The 27,687-nt window shown below is 37.6% G+C and overlaps 2 protein-coding genes across 2 annotated transcripts in view; both read left to right on the forward strand.

Moving 5' to 3' along the window:
• Positions 1-27,687, forward strand: part of LOC110452807 (solute carrier family 46 member 3-like) — a 41,219-nt gene that overhangs the window by 8,270 nt on the left and 5,262 nt on the right. The gene's annotated exons all lie outside the window — the stretch shown is intronic.
• Positions 5,367-7,278, forward strand: LOC110452809. Its single transcript, XM_021501495.1, has 2 exons — positions 5,367-5,770; positions 6,197-7,278. Exons 1-2 carry the CDS (start codon positions 5,476-5,478, stop codon positions 7,024-7,026), a joined length of 1,125 nt encoding a protein of 374 aa, XP_021357170.1. The 5' UTR covers positions 5,367-5,475; the 3' UTR covers positions 7,027-7,278.

Raw genomic sequence — 27,687 nt, forward strand, 5'->3', positions numbered from 1 at the left:
TGTGCTTAAGTCAACCCGTACCTCATGTTTAGGGTCATATTCCGTTCTGTGTTTAAGTTAACTCGTACCTTATGTTAAGGGTCATATTCCGTTCTGTGCTTAAATCAACCCGTACCTCATGTTTAGGGTCTTATTCCGTTTTGTGTTTAAGTCAACCCGTACCTCATGTTTAGGGTCTTATTCCGTTTTGTGTTTAATTCAACCCGTACCTCATGTTTAGGGTCTTATTCCGTTCTGGGTTTAAGTCAACCCGTACCTCATGTTTAGGGGCATATTCCGGTCTGTGTTTAAGTCAACCCGTACTTCATGTTTAGGGACATATTCCGTTCTGTGTTTAAGTCAACCCGTACTTCATGTTTAGGGACATATTCCGTTCTGTGTTTAAGTCAACCCGTACCTCATGTTTAGGGTCATATTCCGTTCTGTGTTTAAGTCATCCCGTACCTCGTGTTTAGGGTCATATTCCGTGCTGTGTTTAAGTCAACCCGTACCTCATGTTTAGGGTCATATTCCGTTCTGTGTTTTAGTCAACCCGGACCTCATGGGTATATATATTTCCAGTTATATTGTTCGGGAATTTCCGTCATAATTTGAATCTGACGTCACATATTCATGAAACCGTTCTCATACTCAAGCATGTTTTTTTGTGCTTAAGCCTACTTTTTTTGTTTTGTTTATAAATTATCAATAACATATTATTTTGTCGATGATTTGGAAAAAAAATAAAAAGACGCAAAGCCAAATACTGTTTTTAATGTTTGATGTTTTGATCGTTTTGACATGATTTAAGTGAGTTACAAGAAAGTTGTTTTGAGCACAAAATCCACGTTTGAGCATGAGAATGGTTTCATGAATACGGGCCCTGAACATCTTCCGAATAGAAAATATTCAAGTACAGTAACAATCTTGCCATAATTGGTTTATGACAATATATTTGGTTGGTAGATTTATCTAAGGGCTATTCAACGGAAATATAAATATATATGGAACCCCATATTAGATATGCACTAGCACATCCCCCGTTGTGGGATATTACATGTACTATCATTATATAAATGATTTGACCGACGCAATGTGTTTTATTGCGTCTATATATATTTATATACGTGTGTCAATACCTAATTGCTTATTGGTGAAAATGCGGTAGTTATTGACGACGTTAGGTCGCTAATTTGTTACCCACGGTCATCCTTTTATACCGAGGGTGTGGTTTCAGATGTTATTAGTATCACATATATGAACGACCCAAAGTTCATCACTTACTTAATAAAGGAATGTGTGAATTAGCGGTCAATGAACAGTATACTAATAGTGTATGTCGCGTACCAATTATTGCCTCTGGTGTCTTCATATCGTTATACGCAGAAATCTAATCACATGTCTGAATTCCATTATGACACCCCACGTTATAATGTATTACAACATCGTGTGACTTAATCGTATGTTCTCTACATAAACTACATGTACCAAAACTCCACACGGTAAATTATTGCTGTGTTTAATTGAATGTATCGTTTAAATTAAATAGTGGTTGTAAACTACTTCTTCTTCTTCCTGTATAAGAATATGCACTGGCGCATGACAAGTACAGCTAGAAACCTTCTGGCAGTATTTATAATTAAAAGTGGATAAAAATATGCAGCTGACTGGAGCTTGCTGCTGTGGTGGTAATTCCGTCTTTGCGTATTGCAAAGTTATCTTCTCTTGTGAGCAGGTATTGATTGTTACGTCATTTGTTTGTGAGAGTAACGTCATCATTTTTTGAGAAAACGACGTAATTTTCTCACATAAACCAATGACGTAACAACCAATACCTGCTCAAAAGAGAAGATAACTCTGTAATACGCAAAGACGGAATAAGCAGCATGCGGAACACCTCGATGGATTTGGCTGTCCTCACAGATGATGATATTCCGTTCCATTCTCTGATGGTACGGTAGAAGAACGAACTGTCGTATACTTGCCTTGCGGTTGTTGGCTCTTGGAATTTAGGTGCACCTCTTGTCCTGCTGTCACCTGGTGTTAAGTACCTTGCCCCTTCAATGTCCACTAAGTCATGTGAGATCTTAAACATCATGACCAGCCTCGATGTTTTACGGCGGTTTTCTAGATCGTCCCATTGAAGTTCCTGCACCATAGCTGCCAAGCACCCTTGGGTGCGGTCCCTGTAGTTGTCCGTTACAAAACGGGCCGCCCTCATTTGGACCCCTCGTGAGCCCTGAAGTAGACCCTGTAAAGACGCTACCGTGACTGATGACGTAAGGCTGTAGCTCTTGCCCGGACCAACTGATTGGAGGGACAGGGTGCTGGGGCGAAGCGCCGGGTTGGGGAGTGGGGAAGGTTAGATCGAGGGGCATAGCCCCATCATTTTAAGCAAATACATACATATGTCATATAATAGCAACATTGTCTGCCTTTCTCGTGTAAATATGCTGAAAGATAAAGTGTGATGTGACTATTTGGGAATGGAACGTGTTTCGTTTGTTTTACTTAAGCTATATGGAACACATTCAGTCCCAGCCCACGCAGCCTTGGCCCAAATAATCCGAAATCTTACATAGTCAGAATGAAAACAAAAGTAACTACAGTGTTCGGTTAATTATTTCCCACAATTTTTGTGTTTAATTGTGAAAAAGAGACATGCATACTGGAATTGTCAATTCTGGGGAACATACATTTTATTATCAAAATCAAAAGTACAATCTTTGCAGGAAGCAATATTTAGTCTCTCTGAAATCGATTGTACCTGCAGCTTGTTGCTAGTTTAGAACATTTTATATGCATTTGGCTCGTTATAAAAGGCCAGAGTATGTCACTAATCATTATATATGGATTCCAACGCTATACGAGCAGCCTATTTAATCTTTGAGTACACTAATAAAATTCTAAATGTCAGTCAATCCTGTTAGTTTCGTGTTCAGTCAGTGCTGGAGGGGATATTTGAGAGGTAGGCATTCCTTGTCGAAATATTTACAAAATTGCGCTCCGGTGAATCGTTAGAATATATGCGGTGACCACTCAGGACGTCAGAGCATCCCACAGCCATGCAATTATATTTTATGAATAATTTGCATTGACAACGAAATTTTGGAATAATGTACGTGCATATTACCCTAAGTCATTTCCTTACCGAAAGTTGTGTACGTGTAACTTGTCCAAATCGACGTCTGTCAAATCCGGATCCTCTATAAACCTGACATATCACAAAGTAGTAAATATTTGTGTAAATTGAACTTGTGTTATCCAAAAGCCTATCTATACAGATTTATGTTCAATTTGGACAGGTTTTTATTTTATATAAGACAGGTCTATGTTGAACATAATTTTGTTGGACGGGTTTTTTTTAAGACAGGTTTCCGTTTGAAAGTTTTGTTTTTGCCAAAAAAGCATAAATATTTAGTTATTAAATTAATGTTTTACTTTTCCTTAAAGCACACCAAATGCCAGTTCCATTGCTTCTAGAACAAAATCCTTATCACATTATGTTATTTTGATAGTGTTGTAAAATATTTATTACAAGGAAATATACATAAATAAACCTATAAACCTGTCAGGTCTGACCATGTCACCCCACGTGTACCTCATACATGTTTCACACAAGCTAAGTTTTGCGCGTCTGCATCAACCTCGTTCTGGCTTGAGATTTGGTGTGTTTAAGGATCCCTGTATCACAACCAAAACATGTAAAAACGCGTAAGCTACTGATTTTATTTTTGGCACGGCTATGGCTTGATAAATCATTTCTAAAAAGAAAACAATATCTTGAAGGATTTATATAAACAACATAAAGACGAAAAAAGTGCAAATACATAAATAAAACATAATTTTAAAAAAAAGCGTACTAATTGTAAAAATCCAGCAGGGTGAGCCCAGGGTTGAAACCCTGGATTTTAAATGGTTATACTCTCGCTCTAACCGATTGAGCACTGTGTACCTGCTTAACGGAGTTTTACTCAAAACAAAATTAGGGGATGGTAAGTGTACAACGTACATTCGACAAAACAACAATGGAATTCTCTCATGTTTTTCATGCTGTGGAACAGGGATCCTACAGTGAGTTTGGACCTCTAAAGGATAATAGGCTCGGGTACAACGTTATTGTTGAATCTCAATTGTATTTTTTTAATGCGAAGATGTTAAATTCAATAACAATGTAATGTATATGTTTGGTAGGCGAGATAGTCCCTTAAATTGGCCACTATTCCTCACGTAACTGTCGATCATTATATATATGTTCCTGGATGTTTTACGTTCAGTTTGTACACATTGGCCACTATTCCTCGAAAAACTGTCGATCATTATATAGGTTTTTGTACATAATGGTCACTTTTCCTCACAAACCTGTCGATCATTATATATGTACAATGTATGTTGCTAGGTGTTTTACGTTCAGTTTGTACACATTGGCCACTATTCCTCACAAAACTGCCGATCATTAAATATATATGTTCCTGGATGTGTTTACGTTCATTTTGTACAAGTTGTTTAGTTTGACATATCTTAGGGTTTAAACATCCGTTTTTCCCACTCTCATGATAAAACGTTGGTAAGTCTGTGCGTGGCTTTTTATACTGAATGTCTTATTTAAACTAATTCGGGTTTTTATGTTTGTTTTTATATAACAGAAAGTCTGGTGCATTATAAAACTGATTAGTTTGAGAGCTATATATGTAGCTGACCGTGTGGTTTACATGAATCTGTAAGACAAGTTGGAGTACATACCACCGCCTGTAATACAGGAAACGTGTACTTCAATTAATGAACTCGTTTATAAGCAATTCCTTCTTTCTAAACGCACCCAGTATTGACCGCGGCTGGTGGGCCTAATTGATTTACAGAGAACTGAATTGAAAGTCAAGACTCTATGTGAACGTCGGGACATACGGACCGCCGGTACAAAATGGAATGATGGACTCACGCCTACAATGACCAAAGTTATACAAGATACTGCTGTGTGACCCTTCCGTGCGGACGAATGACGAATACTTTACTTCACTTTCACGACAAAAGTATTTTGCGAAACATGCAAATAAAACTATCTGGGACTTTGTATTCTAGCCAATAAACAGGTGAACACCTAAGTGTGTTCATATCTCGAATTTAAAAACTCGCGAATATCGCATTGATTGGGAGCTTACTCGATAAATTTTATACCCGAGAAAGCTGAATTATTTTTTTAATGTGATGCATTGCAAATTTGCAAAACCAAACCCCGAATGAATTAGAAAAAATTGCAGTAAAATTCACTCCGATTCCTTTAGCAGTACAGGAACAATAGAATAGTGACGTCACAATCAGCCTGACGTCATATGACTTAATTGTCCATTGCGTCATCAAAACCTCTCATAGCTACGCCAGACTCTCGGCTAAAGCTGCTTCTTGAACGCGAGTTCTAAATTTTCGTCTTATCAACAAACGACCACGATTCCTAGTTTACTCATTTATATAGTTCGTATATTTAGTATTTTCTTCATCATGTCACTCAAGGATTCAGATCAGTCAATTTTTACTGGTGACTCCAAAATTAAGAAATATCTACGCCAATCACTGGAAGACAAATGTTCCGCAATCGGTGGGAGACAGGTATACTTCGGATTGAATGAATCAATGATAAGGATGCTGACCCCTATAGAAGAGGTCATGACCCCTGTACCGGGACTGTCAAGCCGATCTGTAACACCGGAATCCCTCTTTTCCGGCAATACGACCTCATGGACACTCTCAAATCCGGAGGACTTCCCCGATAGTTTATCAGAACGAGACCTCACAGGTAATAGCATATCCCTGGTTTATTGTTATTGACGGGTGAATAACAATATAAAGTAACGTTTATTAAATCATTAAAGCAAGTAAGCCTGGTCACTAATGAAACAATATTATTATATGTGTAGTAAAACTGGACTGGGAAGATTTCGGCGGCCAGGTAGTTCAATTGGTAGAGCGTCCGTCTAAATTTGGAGGGTCCCGGGTTCGTATCCCGGCCGTCCGTTACATTTTTCTTTCCCTGTTACACACGTATATCGGATAGTTTGCTACTTATATTTGATGTACAGAAACTACATGTAACAGCAGATGTAAGTCTTTGGTTTCGTAAGTAGGAGACAAATAATTCGCGAAGAAGTAACACCAATAGTTCGCCAGTCTTTTGTTACTTGTGTGTTTTTTGCAAGTAAAACAAACTGTTTTGCTTTTTCAGATGTTAACGTAAACAAAGTTAGATGTCTTCGAGAACCTGATATTGGACTGCACAAAGACAATGATTTAAACACGACCACAAACAAAGGTTCTAGCGCTCGAACGAAGTTTGACTCTACAACTAAATCAAAACCAAAGCAACGCATCAAGAAACCTGGGTTGTCTGCTGGACAGAGATCAGCCATTGCAGAAACTGTGACATCTGCTAGAGACAATGTTACCTCCCGGCTGTCAGGAGGGCAGGGCGACAGACTGAATGAAATGCCATACAAGAAAATAAAAACTGATAAGAGGAACCAGAAGCCACTAACTTCTGTACAGAGGTTATCAGGAAATGGACATACCATCACAAGCATTGAGTTACCAGCAGTTGAAGTGCCAGTGGTCAAGAGGGTTTCAAATAACCGGAAGCAGAATCCGTCTTCTGGAACAGGGCATCGCTCGGGTCCTCAAGTTAGTTATACGAATGTCTCAGTAAAGTGTACCCTTCCTCCTCTTGAAAAAGAATCTTTCAGAATTCCAAAAAGATCAAGCAAAGCTAAACCAAAAGAAAGAAATGGAATTCATATTCTTCCATCTGCCCAACATGTTAGCAAATCAGATAAAATAACAACTGGGACAAGAGTGGGAACACTTCCGCCCATTGCATTTATTTCCGGTAGAAGTACTTCCGTTCATAAAGAAGCCACACGAGAAGTTAAGTTGACAAGGACGCTACAGTTCCATGATACACAGGAAGTGGGAGTTACCAAAAGGAGACGGGAACGGGTCGAAACAGTCCGTGACAACATCAATCTTCCAAGCATAAATCCCACCAAACGTCCCCTATAGACGTGGGACTTCCAGACAGAACAAATTCTGGAGGGATAGAATCTGCCAAGAGCACGCGTAAAGGCCTAGGGGTACAACTTGGCAGTCATTGATAAATAAGCCCTGTTTGATTTCAGGCACAGTAAGAGTGATATCATTTATCTTTTGTATAAGAGCGGCGGTGCACCACTGATATAGACATGTATTGAGTGCTGATCTTTACTTGCACTGATAATGTTATCTGTACAATGTAAAATAATCAAAATAAAGTTTCTTCACAATTCTGCTTTATTTTATTATTCCCTAAATGATTTCTGTTCACCAGATTTCCAACCTTTTTCGGGAATGAAATGTGTTTTAATAGACTTTTGCTATATTGATGTGCTTGAGCTTATGATCTAACATCACTGTTCCCAATTCGGGACAGTACCCAAAACAGGACACTTGTGTGGAAACGGCCCAAGAAACTGTCATGCAAGCAAACTTTTATGTATGCAGTTTTCACTTGATGATACTTTTATGACAATTTAACTGTAAATAAGCTGTATTGGCTGCAGATTATCATTACATGGACAATTCAAAGGTAAGAATAATTACCAAAATAAAACTTTCGTGATTTACGTGCCGTGCGACGCTCTTTATTTGGATATTATTTTCAAAAGTCTATTTCATAAAAATTAGTGCTATATTGGAGAAGATATTTAATCAGAACCCCCTTTTACTCTAAAATTTCGCGTTAATTTATAGAACCACGCGCCAGACTTGTAACAGAAATGACAATCTGATTAAAATCATCTGTTACATGGCTTCGTTAACTTCGTACTACGCCTGAACATGTTCAGGCGGAGCCATGTAACAGATGATTTTATTCAGATTGTAGAAATGAAAAAAGTTGATAGAATCTATTCAAACATTTTTGGAATTGATAGTATGCTAAAATTGATAGTACGGTAGAATTGATAGTGTGGTAGAATTTATAGTATGGTACATTGTAGAATTGATAGTATGGTGGAATTGATAGTATGATATAAAGTCATTGATACTTATCTAAAAAGTGTCCCGATTTGGATAAAGTGACGGTATGTATAAATGTTTATTGCAAAATATAATTTCCATATATATTAATCCTGAACAAGCTTTAGATACACGACTACTTAATAAATTAATCATTTTAATGTATACGTGTAATTGTATGTACATTTAAGGACACCTGTACAAGCCATGCCTGTTGGCCGATCCCTTTTACATGTGTTTGCATATATGTTGGCCAATCCTTTCACAACCTTTCATCTTTGTCAATAAAATGTGTTGAAAAGTCAAACGTACGCGATCAATATATGACCACAGTATATCCCCACAGGTATTTGGGGAAGGTCTTGATTAAATAAACGCTTGTAATATAATGTATAGCAATTAAAATGATCATATTCGTATGTAAACTTTTAACAAACACTCCTTCCGGTAAGTACCACAAAAATGTCAAAAATATAAGGACAGCATTACCGCTCTTAGTTTTAACGATTTTATACAAGGATTTTGTCGATAGGGGCATATTTCTGAGAATAAACATATCTATTGACTGTTTATTAGTATTGGAATACCATAGTTAAACCGCAAAAGTTGTAAATCGCGTCTGATGACAGCGCCACTAGCGGCGGATTGAAGTAACAGTGAAATGATCACCGAAGTTTTACGGGTTGGTTTTACTATTGATGTTACGTGATATCGGCGCTTAAAGGCGTCAAGAGTTTCCGTTTATCACTTATTGCACGACAGTCCGTATGCAGTCGCAGAAATCTTATTATAATTTAAACATTTAAGAGACAATTAAATGTTATCATGACAATACTTGTGGAGTCAGGGCTGCTCCCCTTCCCCTCTCTCCATTTGTAGGACCTGCTTAAACAGCATTTAAATGATCAATAACTCGACATTTACCAGAATGGACACGTCTGATTCAACAAACAAATGATACTACTCTTCTTAGAGGTACCGTTATAAAGATCACCGTATTGGATATCGTTCATATGTTATTTAACCAAATAAATCTTTACAAATTATTCCCAATACTTGATCGATAGACTAATTGAATTTTCGTTACTGATAACTCCTGTCTTATTTGCTTTGGTAAGTGCCAGCTAATGGGGACAACGATTAATTACGACGATACAAAAGCTGCCTCCCGCCTTGTTTACTCGGCAAATATCCGTTGTTGAAATGACACCAAATTTGATACGACCCTCGAGTAAAACCACCACGGGCCAGTAGCGACAAGCATATTTAGCTTAAACACGTGATTCGTCAAATTATAAAAATATCTTTCACTCAATCCAACATCGCAAATATTAACGAGAGCAAGATGTGTGTCTGACGCCAACTTATTATGCCAGAAAAATATACGTTTGATTATGATATATCTATGAGTGTTTATAATTTCACCTTCATTAATGTACCACTAAGCTGTACTTTATCAGGGTCAGCAACTGCCATCAGAACACCAGCCTTAAGCGGCTATATAATTTATGCAAATGTCGGTATTGCTCTTTTCTGCCTCAGCACTTGCTTGAATGGCGTACCTGTTAATGAGGCCCATTGATCTCTTACAACTTCACACCTTCGATTATTGGCAATCCATCGCTTTAATAAATCATGCCCACGTTTTGTACCACTCGTGATACACAATGCATAAGTTCTATAACAGAGACCAGTTCTCTATCCTCCTACAAATCTCCATGGAAACCACAGTGACGTCAAAAATAACGTATACGGTCATTTAACAATATCATATGACTTGACTTTGTTTTTAAATTTTCCTATGTGTTTTGCTTACGCGATATCAATTTTGGTCATCACTGTCGCAACTGTATGGAATAATTCAAAAAAGAAAGCTTAATTTAGCAATTTGCCAGCAAAAAATCATAATTTTCCTGTTCCAGTTTGTTTCATTATCATTTACGTTCAACGTTCAACAAAACAACAACTGAAATTTAGTTTTTCGTAACCGATGTATGAAAATCAATTGAAAATGTCCGTTTTCACCACTTAAGCAAGACCGTTAGACACAGGGGAAAGTGAAATATGGTGTCTCTATATGGTGTATATAATAAACATCCATTAGCTCCAATGAGCTACGCCTCTCAGAGGAAAGTAATAACAAACATTTAGAGCCGTAGTGTGAACTGCTGACAGCTGTACTTGTCTGCTATAGGAGTACGATAGACGAGGTGTTTGCATTGGATTTGTATGTTTTCTATGGATCGATAAGATTTATTCAAGAATAATAATTGACACTGAGGAGAAAATTGTACCATCGCGAAGCAGTATATTAGCAACATGAACAATGACTTGTCTATGTAAACATAGTAACCTGTTGTGGGTTTTATTAAACTTAACTATTTTTCAACAATTATGAAATAATTACTACTCCTAGCCCGGATGTAAGTGCGCGGAGGGTCTAACTGTGGGAGGAAACCGGAGTACCGGGTGAAAACCCACGTGGTCGAGCAGGCGACCCCATGCCTTTTCACGTTCGATCGGGTAATCGAACCCCGGCCGCCTTGGTGAAAGGCAAGAGCGCTATCCATTGCACCACCTGACCACCCATTAACCTTGTTTAAAACAAATACTGTATAATCGGGGCAGTTTCTAAACCGAATACTGTCGAATCCGAACATCTGTTTAGTCCATATAGTGAACAACCCTGTCTAAACCGACTACCGACTACTGTATAATCCGGACATTCATTTAAACTGACTAATGAAAATCTAGAGAGTCGTCATTTCGTTAGATTCTCGATGTATATTTATTCGATTTCAATATGCCTAACATGTGACGTCTGAAGACATGTGTACCAAGTTAAAAATTGTTCTGATGCACGCACTTAGTGTTAGGTTTAGACAAATTGCCATGTAATAGTTCTGAACGTTTCCGTTTGTCTAGGATAAAGCGATGTTGTATCAGCGTATTCATTTTATCAGAACACATTCTTGAGAAGAAAGGGATTATGTGAGCGAAGAATAGTCTTAAAACAAGATGACATAGCGCCGTGTTGGTTCCAAACACTGTTCTGGGAGGTATTAATATACACACCTAGATGGTGGGGGAAGAGCATTGTGTGCCCAACTGAGAGAAATATGAACAAAATGGGTTTACACCAACAAGAGAATGTAGGAAGGGGAGTCGTGATGTACTTGAAACCATTTTGGATCAATTAACGAGTAGGTATGCTTCGTTTTGAATGCCACACGTGCACGAACGCGCACGTCGTGCACGTGTCATTGATGTTTACACGTCTTAATCGCTGCACATGTTGCAACTTCCGTTTACACAAGAACCTACTTAGATCACGCTAATGACGTTTGTAACTTAAATCGATATTTGTTTGAGATTCAGACTCAGTAATACTGCGGACTTCCAATCACTGATGATGAAAGACATTCCCGATTACTGATAGACTACATCATATATAGTTACAGACCACATGGGCATTCTACAATCGGGTGTGGGACTTGGTTAACTAAAAAAAAGGAAACGTACGCAGAGTAATGGGTACACACGGCAACATCAAAGAGACTAGTTTTGGTCATTCGTTCAGTAAAATACAACAGGTGCTTACAAAAACACTTCTACATACCCTTGCACTGAAGTTCTTGTTACGGCTGAATAAATTAAACTTAAACGGGAACGTTTTGAGCCGTATATATAACACTGACAATTCCTGTGCGGACGTGTAGTTAGAACGTTGTTCTACGTTATAAGTATTCACATTGTAAAATTTAAAAAACAATGTGTAGTATAACTTTATTAAGTCCATCAGCATATCTCGCCGGTACCTACGCTAGTTAATAAAAAAATATACACAAACAACATGCCAAGGCGGTGTATATAAAAGTTTTGTAATGCAGAAGAGAAAAGTTTGAAAAATATCATATCATGTAAATACCATACAACATGATAATATCATTATGATAACACCATTAAGCTGACAAACTTTCTCATGGTAAAAATGTATATAAAACCCTTAGTTTCTGACAGATAAGTCACTACGTAATTAGGGATTGGACGGCATTTTAAAATTGTAAATTTTAGTACATTGTATACTGGCGTTTAGTCCGAATTATTCTGACGTTTTATCGACTTTTTTCATATCGGTCTGTCGTCGATTAACGTCAGAACTCCGGCCCTCTATAATATGGGGGAAATATGCGACCCGCGGCCGGAGCGCACTTCAAACTGATATTTTAGATACAAATCGTAAATTTCACACACATGTCGCACATGGATCGAAAGATCTATTCTTTATGCACTAGGTGGTATCAATAACATGTTTCAAAGATCATTACGAAACGCATTTTCCAACGTTTTCTATACCAACCCATGTTTTTTATGGAAATTAGGCCATGAGAAATGTCACATGACTTGACGAGATCTCGCGTTACCGAAGGTATTTCCCAACGTTATGACGTAGGCCAGCGAGATTTTAGTCACGTGGCATTGGAAGGCGGGGCTATCAATAAACTAGAGTAAAACAGAGTAAGTTTGAAAAAATATGTTTTTAGTGATTGTATTAGTTGTTTGAGGCATGTTATGTATGTTCATCTTGTGCATAAAGAATAGATCTTTCGATCCATGTGCGACATGTGTGTGAAAATGACGATTTGTTTCTAAAATATCAGTTTGAAGTGCGCTCCGGCCGCGGGTCGCATATTTCCCGCATATTGTAGAGGGCCGGAGTTCTGACGTTAATCGACGGCAGACCGATATGAAAAAAGTCGATAAACGTCAGAATAATTCGGACTAACTGGCGTTCATATCGACAATTGTCAATATGCGCTTTTACATCGTCATATTTTAGTTTTTAGTATGGTTAATAAACGTAATCTTGAATACAACACATTAAGATGTTTCTTTAACAGCCTAGCGTCATAACCCGGTTAACGGTGATCGTGTGCGGTAGCCTTTGTTGCCAAATTCAAGTTTTCAAGTTCAAGTTTTCAAGTTTTATTCAAACTTTTGGCCATTGGCCCATCAGTATACAAAACATTTTTTAAACAAATCAACGTTGATATTTATCTGGTAAACGACTAAATTATCTCGAGGTTGTTTGCCGAACTTTTGTCCGCAGGGAAAGCATTCTCACTGTCCAAATTTTACATATCCCTCACATATCGTTTCATCAGACATATTTTCTAGACACACCTATGCTGTCAAACGATGGATTTCTGTTTTAAGGTATATATTCTCGGCCAAGCAAATCCTCATACCATTTGTACTAATGGAAAAGTTTGTAACTAGTTTAATTATAGCAAAATAAAAACGTAACACAGCGTAACTTAGCTACGGGGAAACAACAACAGGATTTTTGGTCAATCAAGGCTGAAACCAATAACTTAGTCTCTCTCATTCACATCGCAGGTGGAGTATAAATCGGACATTGGCAACACGCCATATTCCGATTTAGTTCCTATTCTCTTGTCGGTCATTATGGTAGGAGACTAGAAAACTAGTTGAGTGTTATCTGGGCCTGTTTTCATGAAACCGTTTTTATGCTCAAGCATGGATTCTGTGCTCAAATCAACATACTTGTAACTCGCTTAAATCACATCAAACGACCAAAACATAAGATTAAAACATTGAAAACAGTATTCGACTTTAAGTCCAAATCATTGACAAAATAAAAAATTATAATCGAGTTATAACCGGAACAAGAAATCAGACTTGAGCACACACTCCATGCTTGAGCATGAGAACGGTTTCGTGAATACGGGCCCTGATATTATATTTTAATTATGTTTTACGTTAACCAATCGTAACATTAGGACAGGTGCCACGTGGATATTCAGGTGAGTACATGTATATTTCTCTTTATGATATACAATGTAGCCCTGAAAACCATATTCGCTTGATGGTATGTTGGGGGCCCTGTATAACGTTTCCTCACCGCATTTAGTGTGCTTGCATCGTTCACGAAAGTATAATTCGAATGTGTACTGTTCTGTCATTTTTAACAACCATAGGTGAAATTATTCATTTCCGTTTGCATGAAGGAGATATGATTAAACATTATCCAAAGTTTCAATACCGTCCAAAAGTTTAAAAAAAAAAACAATCTAATTATAGTTTGTCTTTGATGCACCAAAGTACCTTTACTAATGCACTAAATTTGCAAATGAAATCTATTACGATGTATATGACCCCTATGCCACCATTAATCAATTAATAATGCTTCAGGTCATACAATTGAATCGTATGAATTAGAAATATTAGGGAAAACGACCACGTGACGCCTGCCCTCATTCATGCCCGCACTTCCCTTCTCTTTGTCGATTGCTGGTTGTGCAGCGTGAATTTTGATATGGGATTTGGAATAGTTGTTCAAAATACTGATTACTAATCTCAAGAATAGAAAAAATGGATACTGGAAACAGCACGCATATTTCTGTATTCTGAAAATTGTGTCTGCCTGTAAAAATAGCCCTCTATACTCCACCATTTGAAGAAGGATTCTACCCCAGAGACGGACTAAAATCTTTTTTGAAAATGTTATAAAAGAATAGTCCCTTTCTACCTAAATGTTGTCGTCCTCCTCCGTTAGAAAATAGAACAAAACATAGCCTGAATGATGAATGTAAATATAATAGTCTATTTACATTGCAATAGACTAACATTACTAACATGTCATTCTCCTCTTCTAGTTTTACACTTTAGACAAACGCTTTTCATAGTATAAAAATACTCGCCCATTATGAATCCTTCAAAAGTAACTGACATGTTACATCAGTACCGTCACGTGATTACACTGGATGTTGTATACTGAACATTTTCACGAACAAAACTCGGACATGGGGGTGTCGCAATGATGACCTTAATTGATGTGATCTTGTAGACAGTCGTTCCATTTGTGGACACCCTCGTTAAAAGGTTCACCAGTCAAACAGTGTGTAGTGGAATCACATCACTCACACTCACACCCCATTCTCGATATCGAGGGGTTACGCTCACTTTCGCTCTCTACACCCCTGGAATTTCTCATAGTAAAAATGAAGGCACGCGGTTAGCTATTTGATTGGTGTCAGGTAAACAAAAGTCTAATACTCATCCTTTGAAGATTACGAGGAGGGACGCCCGACTTCAAAGCCTGTCATCTTCTGCCGTTACTCGACCGCGAGATTCTTTTAATGTACATCAAAGGACCAAACTAGTCTTCTCGTCTCATCTACAAGGTGTTGCACACTGAACCTTCAATTTTGCTATGGTAGCAGTGTACAGTAGAGGGTTGTGGCCATGGGTGATATTTTTGTTAAATGGCTAACCCCTGTATAATGTAAAAAAAAAAATGTACTAAAATTGGTATAAGCATGATGAAGTGGGCTATGTGAGCTTCACATTTGTAAAAAAGAAAGAAGATTTTTTTGGTTCGAGAATAAAATTTTGGCCATAATCCGAAAGGGTGCGTACACATGAAAAGCTAGCTTTACAGGAGGTAAAATTTTGACAACAGCACACGACGCAAAATTGCAAAAAATCAAGTTTTACAACTTTACTGGGACCCAGATAATTCTGCAACCAGGTAGGTAATCTTTAATTTCAGACAGAGCTTAGGAAAAAAATTACTAGTTGCGGGGGTCAAATTTTGGGTTAAAAATAGCAATTTTTGGCATTTTTTGGTAATTTTTGATGTGGTAACCATGGTTTTCACACAAGTGACATACATAGAAAAAAGAGGTTTATACACTTCTCAGTACTTTATATGTATTGTAAATGTAATGCAGTTTACAAATATATATACATGTATACATGTGTTGTGTAGGGTAAATCCGCTGTGTTTACATTTCCTCGACATGTGCCTTGTTTATCAGAGTCGGGCCATTTCTACTGTATTCTGCTACCTATGACATATTACAGGGGTGTAGAGAGCGAAAGTGAGCGAAACTCCTTCATATCGAGGATGCCTCACACCCACACCCATCCCCGATTGTATTCACTATAGTGTAGCGTTTTATTTACCTATATAGTCATCTCATTTATATATGTATCTGCATGACAATAACACATTTACACGTATGAGAAAAGGGTCTACTGGCATTTTTGTGCGTGTTTTGTTAGGTATCGAAGATGAACAAAAGTCACAGAATAAATAATAAATACAATGTTTCAGTCTCTCGCAATTTTCGTCACAATGGAGTAAATAATTTCAATTAGCGTTTGACTGTAGTCTGCGTGTGATTCATGCCCTTCATGCAGTGTACATGTAATTGAAAGTGACCAATGCCTTGGTTCCATCCTTGTTTGTCTAGTACATCGGTTACTTGATGTAATAATGCAAATCAACAAGTTATAGATTTTTGCGAACGTAAATATGGTATGAATATGTGCTAATCCGAGAATACACGCCGCAAAACGTAAGAAATACTTTAACTGTGTTTGGCATGACAAGTACCTCGGTCATAAACATGATAAATCTGCGTATTTATGGTACAAACTTTAAGTATGGGAAACTTTCAGAAGTAAATGGCTCCCTTGCGTGCGCAAACAACGTCAATTTATAGTCAGAGAGAGACAAATCTGATCATGAAAGCCAGACAAAAGTTAAAACTTCAAAATGATCACCATCCCATTACATTCATAATCCTATGAACATATTTCTCTCGCAGTGTTGATACAGAGACCTGATATACATTTGGTTTGTTTGTGTTTTACGTCCTATTAACAGCTATGGTCATTTTAATAGTCAGTACCTGGCGACAGCCCCACATATAAGGCATCGAACCCGCGGACCCAGTGGTGGAGGGATAGTTATTATTATTTTATTAACCTTGAGTCAACTGACTCATGCGTATAATACATGTATTACAAGATAAGTACAACAGTTTATGCAATACAATACAGAATAACATATGGACATAGGTTAAGAGGAGAGTGACTCTTTACGTACACTTGTTGTCAAATGTAAATATTTTCCAAGATTAAAAAGTTCCCTTACATTATTGGTACTTAATAGTTGAGTTAGCTTTAACACACTCGGACTTAAACGATAATATTTCCTTATGTACTTTAACCTTAGATTTTCATAAAATGGACATTTGTGAATCAAATGAAACTCATCTTCAATGTCGCCTAAATTACATCTAGTACACAGTCGATTATGACGGTTTATATTATTCCGCCTCCCGACCTCAATATTAAAACTGTGAGAGGACAGTCTATAGCGAGTAATTTGACGCTTTAATTTTGATTTGATTGGCTTACGCAAATAAAACTGTAAGTCGACATTGTCTATCAGGTGTTGATATAAATACCCTTTGAAGAATTTGAAATATTTGTTAACACACTTTGTCGTGAAACATCGATTAATCTTTGTTCTATAATCTTTGCCGCAATATTAATAGGTAAGTTTTCCTCAAAGATATACTCTAAACCCATACTAGCTAATTATTGCCTAATATTAATTAACCAGCCATCATTACCACTTATACGCTCGTCATAGCAAGCTTTTAATATACAGTTATCGCTACATTTCACTTTTAACCAGTATTTAAAAATCCTCAGTTTCCTTTGGACTATATGGGGGAATCTATTAAGTTCACAATAAACCAGATCATTATAAGTGCATTGTCTGACTCCAAGAATCTTTTTACAAAAATTTAAATGAACTTTATTTACATCAGGTGCTTTGTGAAATCCCCAGATTTCTGAGGCATAACACAAAATACTGTTTACATAAGAGTCAAAAATAGTACACTGAGTTTCAATATTAAAACAATAATTGCGTAATGAAGATGCTAAGGCGAACAGTGCCTTTCTTCCTTGATCAGCCACATGCTTCTGTGTTTTAAGAAATTTTCCATTATAATTAAAAAGCATACCTAGATACTTGAATTCATCCACGATATCAATGTTTGTATCTTTATAAGACCACGTTTCATTATTTCGCAAGTAACAACCATTTCTAAAAACAACTGTTTTGGTTTTAGATATGTTGACTTCCAGATCCCATGTGTTACAATAATCCTGTAGGGAGTCCAGCATAGATTGGAGACCTTCTGGTGTTTCTGATAGCAGCACCATGTCATCTGCATACATGATCAAAAATAGGTTTATAAGTTGCAGTTCTACACTTGGACAATTGTCTTTTATGAAATTGATCTCAAAATCATTAACATATAAAGAAAGAAAACTGGTAACAGTACTTCGCCCTGTAAAAGTCCAATCTTGTTGCAAAAACTATCACTTAGGACTCCATTATACTTTACACATGATTTAACATTATTATATAGGTCAATCAAAATTTGAAGGAACTTACCTCTGATACCACAATTGATCATTTTACACCATAACTTGCTTCTATTAACAAAATCAAAAGCTTTTTTAAAGTCTACAAAACAGCAGTACAAACGTTTTTTCTTTTTTAGGGACTTATCTATAAGTGTTTGTAAAACAAAAAATGGCGTCAGTGATTGACATTCTGAAACCAAACTGTGCGTCAGTTAGAATACCATACTTTTTTTCCCAATTTGATATTCTGGTATTTAAAACGCCCATAAAAACTTTTCCAAACCAACTAACTAACGAAATGCCACGATAATTGTTGGTGTCATTTAAGTTGCCCTTTTTGTGAATTGGAACAATACAAGATTTGCACCATGCTTCTGGGAAATGCCCAGACTTAAAAAATCACATTGAACAATTTTTCCATACAAGGCAACAAAATATCTTTTCCTTTAATAAAAAGGTCATTGATCATTAAGTCCTCACTGCAACTTTTGTTGTTTTTTAGATTGTTTATGACTTTTAATATTTCATCTTTATCAATATCTTTGTCTAACTCATTGTAGATGGCCTCGTCGACATTAGGTTCGCTGTCATCTATATCACTATTATTACTCATTGTTAGATTTTTAAATAAGTATAAAAAAAACTTCGTTTGATAAAGTTGAATTTGCCCATTGGCTTGATTTGCTTTTAAATAGTTTGTGGAACTTCTTGGGGTTCGATTTTTTTAACATTTCCAGCATGTCACCTTCGTGTCGTTTGTATTGACGTTTCAGCTTTAACTCCATTTTCTTGTAAGAACGTTTCGAAGGGATCAATATGTGATGGTTATCATCAGATTTACAATGATTAAATTCTGACAATGACCTCTTATATTAATTATTCAATGTTTTACAATTTTCTGTAATCCATGGGTTATCGGTTTGGTGATTTACATTTATAGTGGTAGCAGATGTCAGACACCTTAACCACTTGGCCATCGCGCCCTGAGATACACATGTCGCACACATGTCGACAAACATATTTTTGGTATCAAACGGAACAGTGAAGGATGTAAGACAATCAAATAGGGAAAGATACAATTAACGGAGATGAACAAGTACTAGCCGAGCTATTTATGTCACACAATCTCCGTTTGTACATTGCCAATTCTCCTCATCAACATTTATTATAACATCCCTGCTGATTTATCACTACAGACTAAAAGCGCGAGTGCTTGAGCTATCGTTATTTTAGTGGCTATCAAAGTGACTGTAACTGTTAAACACTGTTAAATATCTAAATATATATTAATTTAACATCTAACGATGAACTAGCGTGATAATCTGAACCTTATGCGCTGGGGAAATGTCATGTTCCATTGAGCCTGAAGTTGGTTCCTAGTTCCGTTTAAGATAAACGGAACTAGGAACCAGACCATAGTTCCGATTAACATAAACGGAACTGGGAACCAGACGGTAGTTCCGTTTAACATAAACGGAACTGGGAACCAGATACTAGTTCCGTTTAAAATTACTAGGTCTGTTTCAGACAAACATCATAGCAAGCCTCTTATAATCGACTGGGAACGCAAATCTGAATCCATTACAGGTATCGAACCCACAACCTTTCACACAAAAAATAAGACTACGATAGCCATAGTATAGTAAACGTTTAAGTTTTTTGTAATTCTTTCCTTGTCTACCTCGAAAAACGAAAGGTCAAAGGCCCGTATTTATATCTGAATCAAGGACAGGAATCGAACCCACAACCTTTCACACGAAAATTAAGACCAACATAGCCTCTATAAAGTAATTGGTCGTATACGGAACTGAGTGTCAGACTCCAGTTACGTTTTTCCTTAAACGGAACTGGGAACCAGACCCCAGTTCCGTTTAACGGAACTAGGAACCAGACCCTAGTTCCGTTTAACATAAACGGAACTGGGAATCAGACCGGGGTCCGTATAGTAAACGTATATGTTTTTTGGTATTTTTTCCCCTGTCTACCTTGAAAAACGGAAGCTCAAAGATGTTGGTTTGACTGAATCCAGTACAGTAATCGAACCCACAACCTGTCACAGGAAAATTAAGACTACCATAGCCTCAATAAAGTAATTGGTCTGATACGGAACTGAGATTCAAACTCCAGTTACGTTTTTTCTTAAACGGAACTGGGAACCAGACCCCAGTTCCGTATAGTAAACGTATACGTTTTTTGTAATTCTTTCCCCGTCTACCTCGAAAAACGAAAGGTAAAAGGCATGTAGTTATATCTGAATCAAGTACAGGAATCGAACCCACAACCTTTCATACGAAAATTAAGACCACCATAGCCGTTATAAAGTAATTGGTCTGATACGGAACTGAGATTCAAACTCCAGTTACGTTTTTCCTTAAACGGAACTGGGAACCAGACCCCAGTTCCGTATAGTAAACGTATACGTTTTTTGTAATTCTTTCCCTGTCTACCTCGAAAAACCAAAGGTAAAAGGCATATTGTTATATCTGAATCAAGAACAGGAATCGAACCCACAACCTTTCATACGAAAATTAAGACCACCATAGCCTCTATAAAGTAATTGGTCTTATCCGGAGCTGAGTGTCAGACTCCAGTTACGTTTTTCCTTAAACGGAACGGGGAATCGGACCCTAGTTCCGTATAATAAACGTATACGTTTTTTGTAATTCTTTCCCTGTCTACCTCGAAAAACGGAAGGTAAAAAGCATGTAGTTATATCTGAATCAAGTACAGGAATCGAACCCACAACCTTTCATACGAAAATTAAGACCGCCGTAGCCTCTATAAAGTAGTTGGTCTTATACGGAGCTGAGTGTCAGACTCCAGTTACGTTTTTCCTTAAACGGAACGGGAAACCAGACCCTAGTTCCGGTAAACATAAACGGAACTGGGAATCAGACCGGGGTCCGTATAGTAAAACTATATGTTTTTGTAATTCTTTCCCTGTCTACTTGGCAAAACGGAAGGTCAAAGGCGCGTAGTTGTATCTGAATCAAGTACAGGAATCGAACCCACAACCTTCACAAGAAAATTAAGACCACCATAGCCTCTATAAAGTAATTGGTCTTATACGGATCTGAGTATCAGACTCCAGTTACGCTTTTACTTAAACAGAACTGGGAACCAGACTATTTCCGTATCGAAACGTATACGTTTTTAGCTCACCTGCCCGAAGAGCAAGCGAGCTTATGCCATGGCGCGGCGTCCGTCGTCCGTCGTCCGTCGTCCGGCAACTTTTCCTAAAAAATGGTACTCGTCAGAAACGACTGAGCATATTTTGACCAAATTTGGTCAGAAGCATCCTGAGGAGAAGAGGAACAAATTTTGTATAAATGGTGGGTCTGGTCCCATAGGGGCCTGAGGGGTGGGGCTAATTATGGGAAACATAGCAAATTCTTTAAAATCCAGGAATGAAAGGATTTATTTCATATTAAGTCTAAATTAGGGGCCTGATGGGCGGGGCCAAAAGGGGGCAATTCGGCTATATTGATTTAAGCGACTTCTTCTCTGGAAATAAGAAATGAATATCAACCATATTTGACTGGAAGCATCCCTGTGTAATGGAGATTAAAAATTGTACAAATGGTTGAGCTGACCCCAAGGGGGGCTTATGGGGGGGGGNGGGGGGGGGCAAAAGGGGGTAATATGGCTATATTGCTATAAACGACTTCTTCTGGTCAGAAGCATTCATGGGAGGCAGGGATTCAAAATTGTACAAATAGTAGTTGACATCCCCACCCAATAACCATACATTAAATTGCTGGGCATGAAAAATATAATAAAGACATACTACAAGAATTGGCATTGGGGCCTGGCATATTCCCTTGGATCTCATTTGGAGAATATTTTGCCATGATTGCTTAGCAAGCAAACAACTCATAATGCGCTAGCACGCATTAAGTTGTTTGCTTGCAAAGCTGTGTTATTCAAATAGATCATAAATACCATACAAAAACAGTTCAATGCTTAAATATATGTATGATTGTATATATTGTGGGTATAGTTGTATACATTGTGGGTATGATTGTATATGTAATGTAAACATCTCTACAAATGTATACCAAATTAAGCATTATTGTCACATTATAGACATTAGTATCATAAAACAAATTTAGGCACTTCACCATCCAACCTAACATTTTAGCTTTGTTTTCCATGTGTTTGTATGTTTTTACCTCTCCTTTTCACCTTTCTCAACCTTGACCTGTGCTATCCTGACCCCTTCTATCGAACCTTCATGTCTGAGTGCTTTTGTTGTGTAGTTTAACCCATGTAACCCTGTACCCCATGTGTACTAGGTTCACTGCACTAACACAGCATCTATCACGTGCCTAACATTTTCATTCTTACATAAGTAAATACATGTCAGTATGTACGTGCGCGCGTATGATTGGTTGAATGGAGTGAGTAGTATTAAACGGAAGACCGGAGTCCTGTCACGTCCCAACCCAACTCTCTTCAGCCATTCCTTTCCAGGACTCGTGGGAGTCAACATCCATTCATATCAGCCCTGGTAAGTCTGTCTGTAATGTTCACCTTGTCATTGTACGTTTGTAATTTACCATCTTGTTTACTCGCGTCTTTGTATTCATGTCGATGTATGTAAGAACAGGTCATTATGTTATCAAATGTATTTATTGTTTTTGTTTGTTAATATTACAGGTTTTTCCTACGGGAATAAACACTATCAAACTACCAAGCCTGTCTTATTATAATTTGAAGAGACAAGGGCTACAAATGGCGCTCACGTAAATAAAACAACCAGGGCCAGCCGCCCAACCTGTGTGTATGGTTTTTCCGGTATTCCCTCCTACCCGCAAAGGTGAAGGTCACACCGGTGACTTCCGGTTCGCCAGGAAACCAGAGGAAAAAAAGCACAAACCTGCAGGAAAATGATGGCGGGGTGGTGTTGATGGACCTGACTAGGGAAAAGATCCGGCAGGTCAATCCTAATGGTGTTTAAGGAGGAAAAGAGGACGGTTTAGACGGTGCTTGTGTCGGTGAACACAGGCGTGAACGCCAGTCGACTGTTAGAACTCTTTCATACGTGATTTCGTTTAAGTGTGGAAATTATGCCGAAACCAGTTTGGACACTGCCAAAAGATAATTTCTAATGTGTTAAAAATTTGAATTTATTTGTAAAAAAAATGAGCAATATCAGCATATATATGTTTATTGTTTAATATTTATTCGTAATTTGTGTCTTACCAGGGATCAACAATCCTCGTTTCTGCAATTATCATCATCATCGTTGTCATAATCATCACCATCACCATAATTACCATGATAAGCAAACATTCTTACATAAGGAAATGCATGTCAGTATGTACGTGCGTGCGTATGATTGGTTGAATGGGGTGAGTGGTATAAACGGAATACACGGGCACACCGGAATCCTGTCACGTCCCAACCCAACTCTCTCCACCCATTCCTCTCCAGGACTCGTGGAAGTCAACATCCATCCATATCAACCCTGGTAAATCTGTCTGTAATTTTCACATTGTTATTGTACGTTTGTAATTTACCATCTTGTATACTCGCGTCTTTGTATTCATGTCGATGTATGCAAGAACAGGTCAATGTGTTATTTTATTTGTTTGTAAATATAACAGGTTTTTCCTAAGGGAATAAACACTATCAAACTACCAAGTTTGTCATATCATAATTTGAAGAGACAAGGGTTACATGTAGTAAAACACGTGTGTGTGCGCGTGGTGTTCACGGTCAACCGCCTCTTTATACATGCTGTATTAATGTTTGACGATCACGGGTATCAGTATCGGGTGGCGGTCGGTTGTTTCTACCAACGCACACACGGTGCATTGTTTATAAGTTGTTATTCCACATTGATTTACAACAAATATTTACAAGCTGCAATTCAGGTGTATTGTATATTATAGTAAATCTCCTATACGCTGTACATCTCACCCTATCTAGTGTTATCAACAACTCAGGTCCTTCTCTTACTACAAATCATAGTAACGATATCTCTATATTTCATCTGAACATTCGCAGTCTAAGAAATAAGTTATCGTATTTAGAACATGTAGCAACTGACTATGAAATTGTTTGTGTCACCGAAACTCACCTTGATATATATATAATTTCTTTCGGTTGAGTCCGCGAATTAGAACGAAATTGCTTTCTCCTACGGGAATGCGTGCCACTAAGTGGCGCTAGTCGCAGTCGGCGATGCACGTGCAAGTGAAGTCCTGGGTCATGCAGGCGACCATGTTAGACATGTCACCACCTACAGTGGTAAGATCGAGTTTTAGTAAATTTATTTTTACAGAATTTGTGTAAAAACTTTTTTTGTTACGAACGGGCGTGTAAAATCGAGTGCTGAGGTAGTCTCCGCGGGAGATGCATTATATAGCGATATCATGTTAAGTCGTAAGACTTAAAGTTAATAAATAACTTGAACTTGAACTTGAACTTGATGTTACCTACTGTTCTATGTGTAGTTATTACTACAAGTGCTGTATTTTGAACAGTGATTGTAATGGTTGGACATGCAATTTGGTGCAGAGCACTTTGTTAGTCAAGTCTCCGGAGGTCTGCTTATTGGAACAACGATGTCAGTGTGTGAATTTGAAATGTTTTGAGATGAAGTTTGTAAAATAAACTCGGTACGCGGCGTGGTCGCCCCGGTGCAATTTAGTACGCGGCGTGGTCGCCCCAGTGCTATTTATAGATGAGTTGTTATTTTTGAGTTATTGGCACAAATGGTGATTGTAGGCGAACTATAGCAGACGACGATATACTCCTAGGTGGCTATGAATTGTGCCGCAAAGACCGTGTCTCCGGGTGGGGGGATAGCTGTTTACACATCCAGTTTCTTGTGCACCCGTCGTAGAATCGACTTGGAATTCGGGGTGGGTTAAGTGGTTTGGACAGATATCCAGTTTCCAAATAAGAAATACCACCTGTGTACACTATATAGACCTCCTAATAGCATATTCTCCTTCTGGAATCATTTTCGTTTCTCTTTGGAAACTGCCTTGCACGAAACTCCGTATGTTGTGATAGTTGGAGATATAAATGTTAATCTTTTAGTTGTAGAAAACACTCATGTAATTTACGATATCATAAATTCCTTTCACTTGTCAAACGTTATTAACAAACCGACTCGCATTGAACGTACGTGCTCTACCCTGCTTGACCCTGTTCTACTCTCCGACACGACCGTGGAATTGACTGGTGGGACAAATATTGAAAGGACATATCAAAGGAAAATAACTCTTTATAGTGACGCAAATTACGATTTATTTAAACACAAATTAGATGAGACAGATTGGACAGACTTATTTTCGCGGGTGCACTCCCTGGATGATAAGTGTGAAATATTTACAACGGCTTTTTTGAACCTAGCTAGGGAGTGCATACCAACAAAAGTAGTGACGATTCGACCTAATGACAAACCATGGTTTAATTATAACTTACGAAAATTGTCCGCAGATTAATAAAAACTTCAGATAATTTCAGTAGTATACCTCCCCTTAGAAACAAAACCGGCCATTTTGTTTGTTTACATATTCCTACAACTGAAACAGGCAGTTGTAATTATAGTCGAGCAGTTGTAATTATAGCCTATATAATTACACTTGCCCTCTAACACTGTTGTAATGGGACGGCGCGGGGGCAATTGTAAATATAGACCAATATCATAACTTAGCACTGTTGGTAAAGTTTTTGGACGATTGATTGTAAAATATTTAAACAACTATTTGTTAGATAATGATAACTTTGAACTTGAGTATTTTATCTATTTAAAATTAAATTATGTTAGTGTTGATTTTGTTGACAATCATAGGCACCTTGGAGTAATTTTGGATGAAAATTGTAAGTGGAGTACCCATATTGAAAATATTTGTATAAAGGTATCGAAACAGTTAAGCGTTTTACGTAAATTGAAATTTAATTTGAGTAGAAGAACTTTAAAATTTATTTCTGTATAAAAATGTATGTCCTGTTTGCTTTTAGCTTGTAGATTATCACTTTTATCCACACTTTCATCCTGATCCTGGTCAGTTAGCTATATATATATAGGCGCTTGTAAAAGAGTTGAATGCTGATCGTTAGTAAAGTTGAAAATGTTCCCAAAATCTTTCTGTTTTATGCAAAAGGTATGATGTAAGTTTCACTCTTTTTGTCACCTGCCAGAGAGAGTTCCTTGCACCACCGGTGTAAGTGCCGAAAAATGTGAATAAAAAAAATACAGCTGAAAATACGAATAACCATTGAAATAGACAATTGTAACGGTTTTTATCTAATCAGTGACTATTCAAAATAAAGGTGCCCATAAACAAAGCTCGTACTTCAGCTTAATTCCAATATGTAATTTCAAACTTTTTTTATATCATATTTGAGCTGTCTATGTAGAAAAAATAGATAGAGCCAGTACACGTAGGATAACTAAACGTGGTAAAGCTAAATTGGAAAGTTTCACAAGTAAGTTTCAGATCTAAGTTTGACTCTAGTAATTAAAAAAAGTGACTAAAGATGTGGATAAGGATATTTCTATGCTCGAAATCGCGTTTTGCGAGGTAGACAGTGAATGAATTAAAAAAAAAAACATACAATGTACGTTTACTATACGGAACTGAGGTCTGGTTCCGAGTTACGTTTAAGAGAAAACGTAACTGGATTTTGATATCAGATCTCAGATATCAGACCAATTACATTATAGAGGCTATGGTAGTTTTAATTTTCGTGTGAAAGGTTGTGGGTTCGATTACTGTACTGGATTCAGATATAACCAACACCTCTAAACTTTCGTTTTGCGAGGTGAACAGTGAAAGAATTACGAAAAACAAACGTTTACTATACGGAACTGGGGTCTGGTTCCCAGTTCCGTTAAGGAAAAACGTAACTGGAGTCTGACACTGATTCCTGTCCTTGATTCAGATATAACTACGGACCTTTGCCTTTCCGTTTTAGGAAGTAGACAGGGAAAGAATTACAAAAAAAAAACATATAGTTTACTATACGGACCACGGTCTGGTTCCCAGTTCTGTTTATGTTAAACGAAACTAGGGTCTGGTTCCTAGTTCCGTTAATGTTAAACGGATCTGGGGTCTGGATCCCAGTTGCGTTGGAGCAAAAACGTAACTGGAGTTTGAATGTCAGTTCCGTGTCAGACCAATTACTTTATAGAGGCTATGGTAGTCTTAATTTTCGTGTGAAAGGTTGTGGGTTCGATTACTGTAATGGATTCTGTTATAACCAACACCTTTGAACTTTCGTCTTGGAAAGAATTACGAAAAACATATACGTTTACAATACGGAACTGGGGTCTGGTTCCCCGTTACGTTTAAGGAAAAACGTAACTGGAGTCTGACACTCAGTTCCGTATCATGCCAATTACTTTATAGAGGCTATGGTAGTCTTAATTTTCGTGTGATAGGTTGT

This window comes from Mizuhopecten yessoensis, unplaced genomic scaffold (genome assembly GCF_002113885.1).
Source record: "Mizuhopecten yessoensis strain PY_sf001 unplaced genomic scaffold, ASM211388v2 scaffold6893, whole genome shotgun sequence".
Taxonomy (NCBI): domain Eukaryota; kingdom Metazoa; phylum Mollusca; class Bivalvia; order Pectinida; family Pectinidae; genus Mizuhopecten; species Mizuhopecten yessoensis.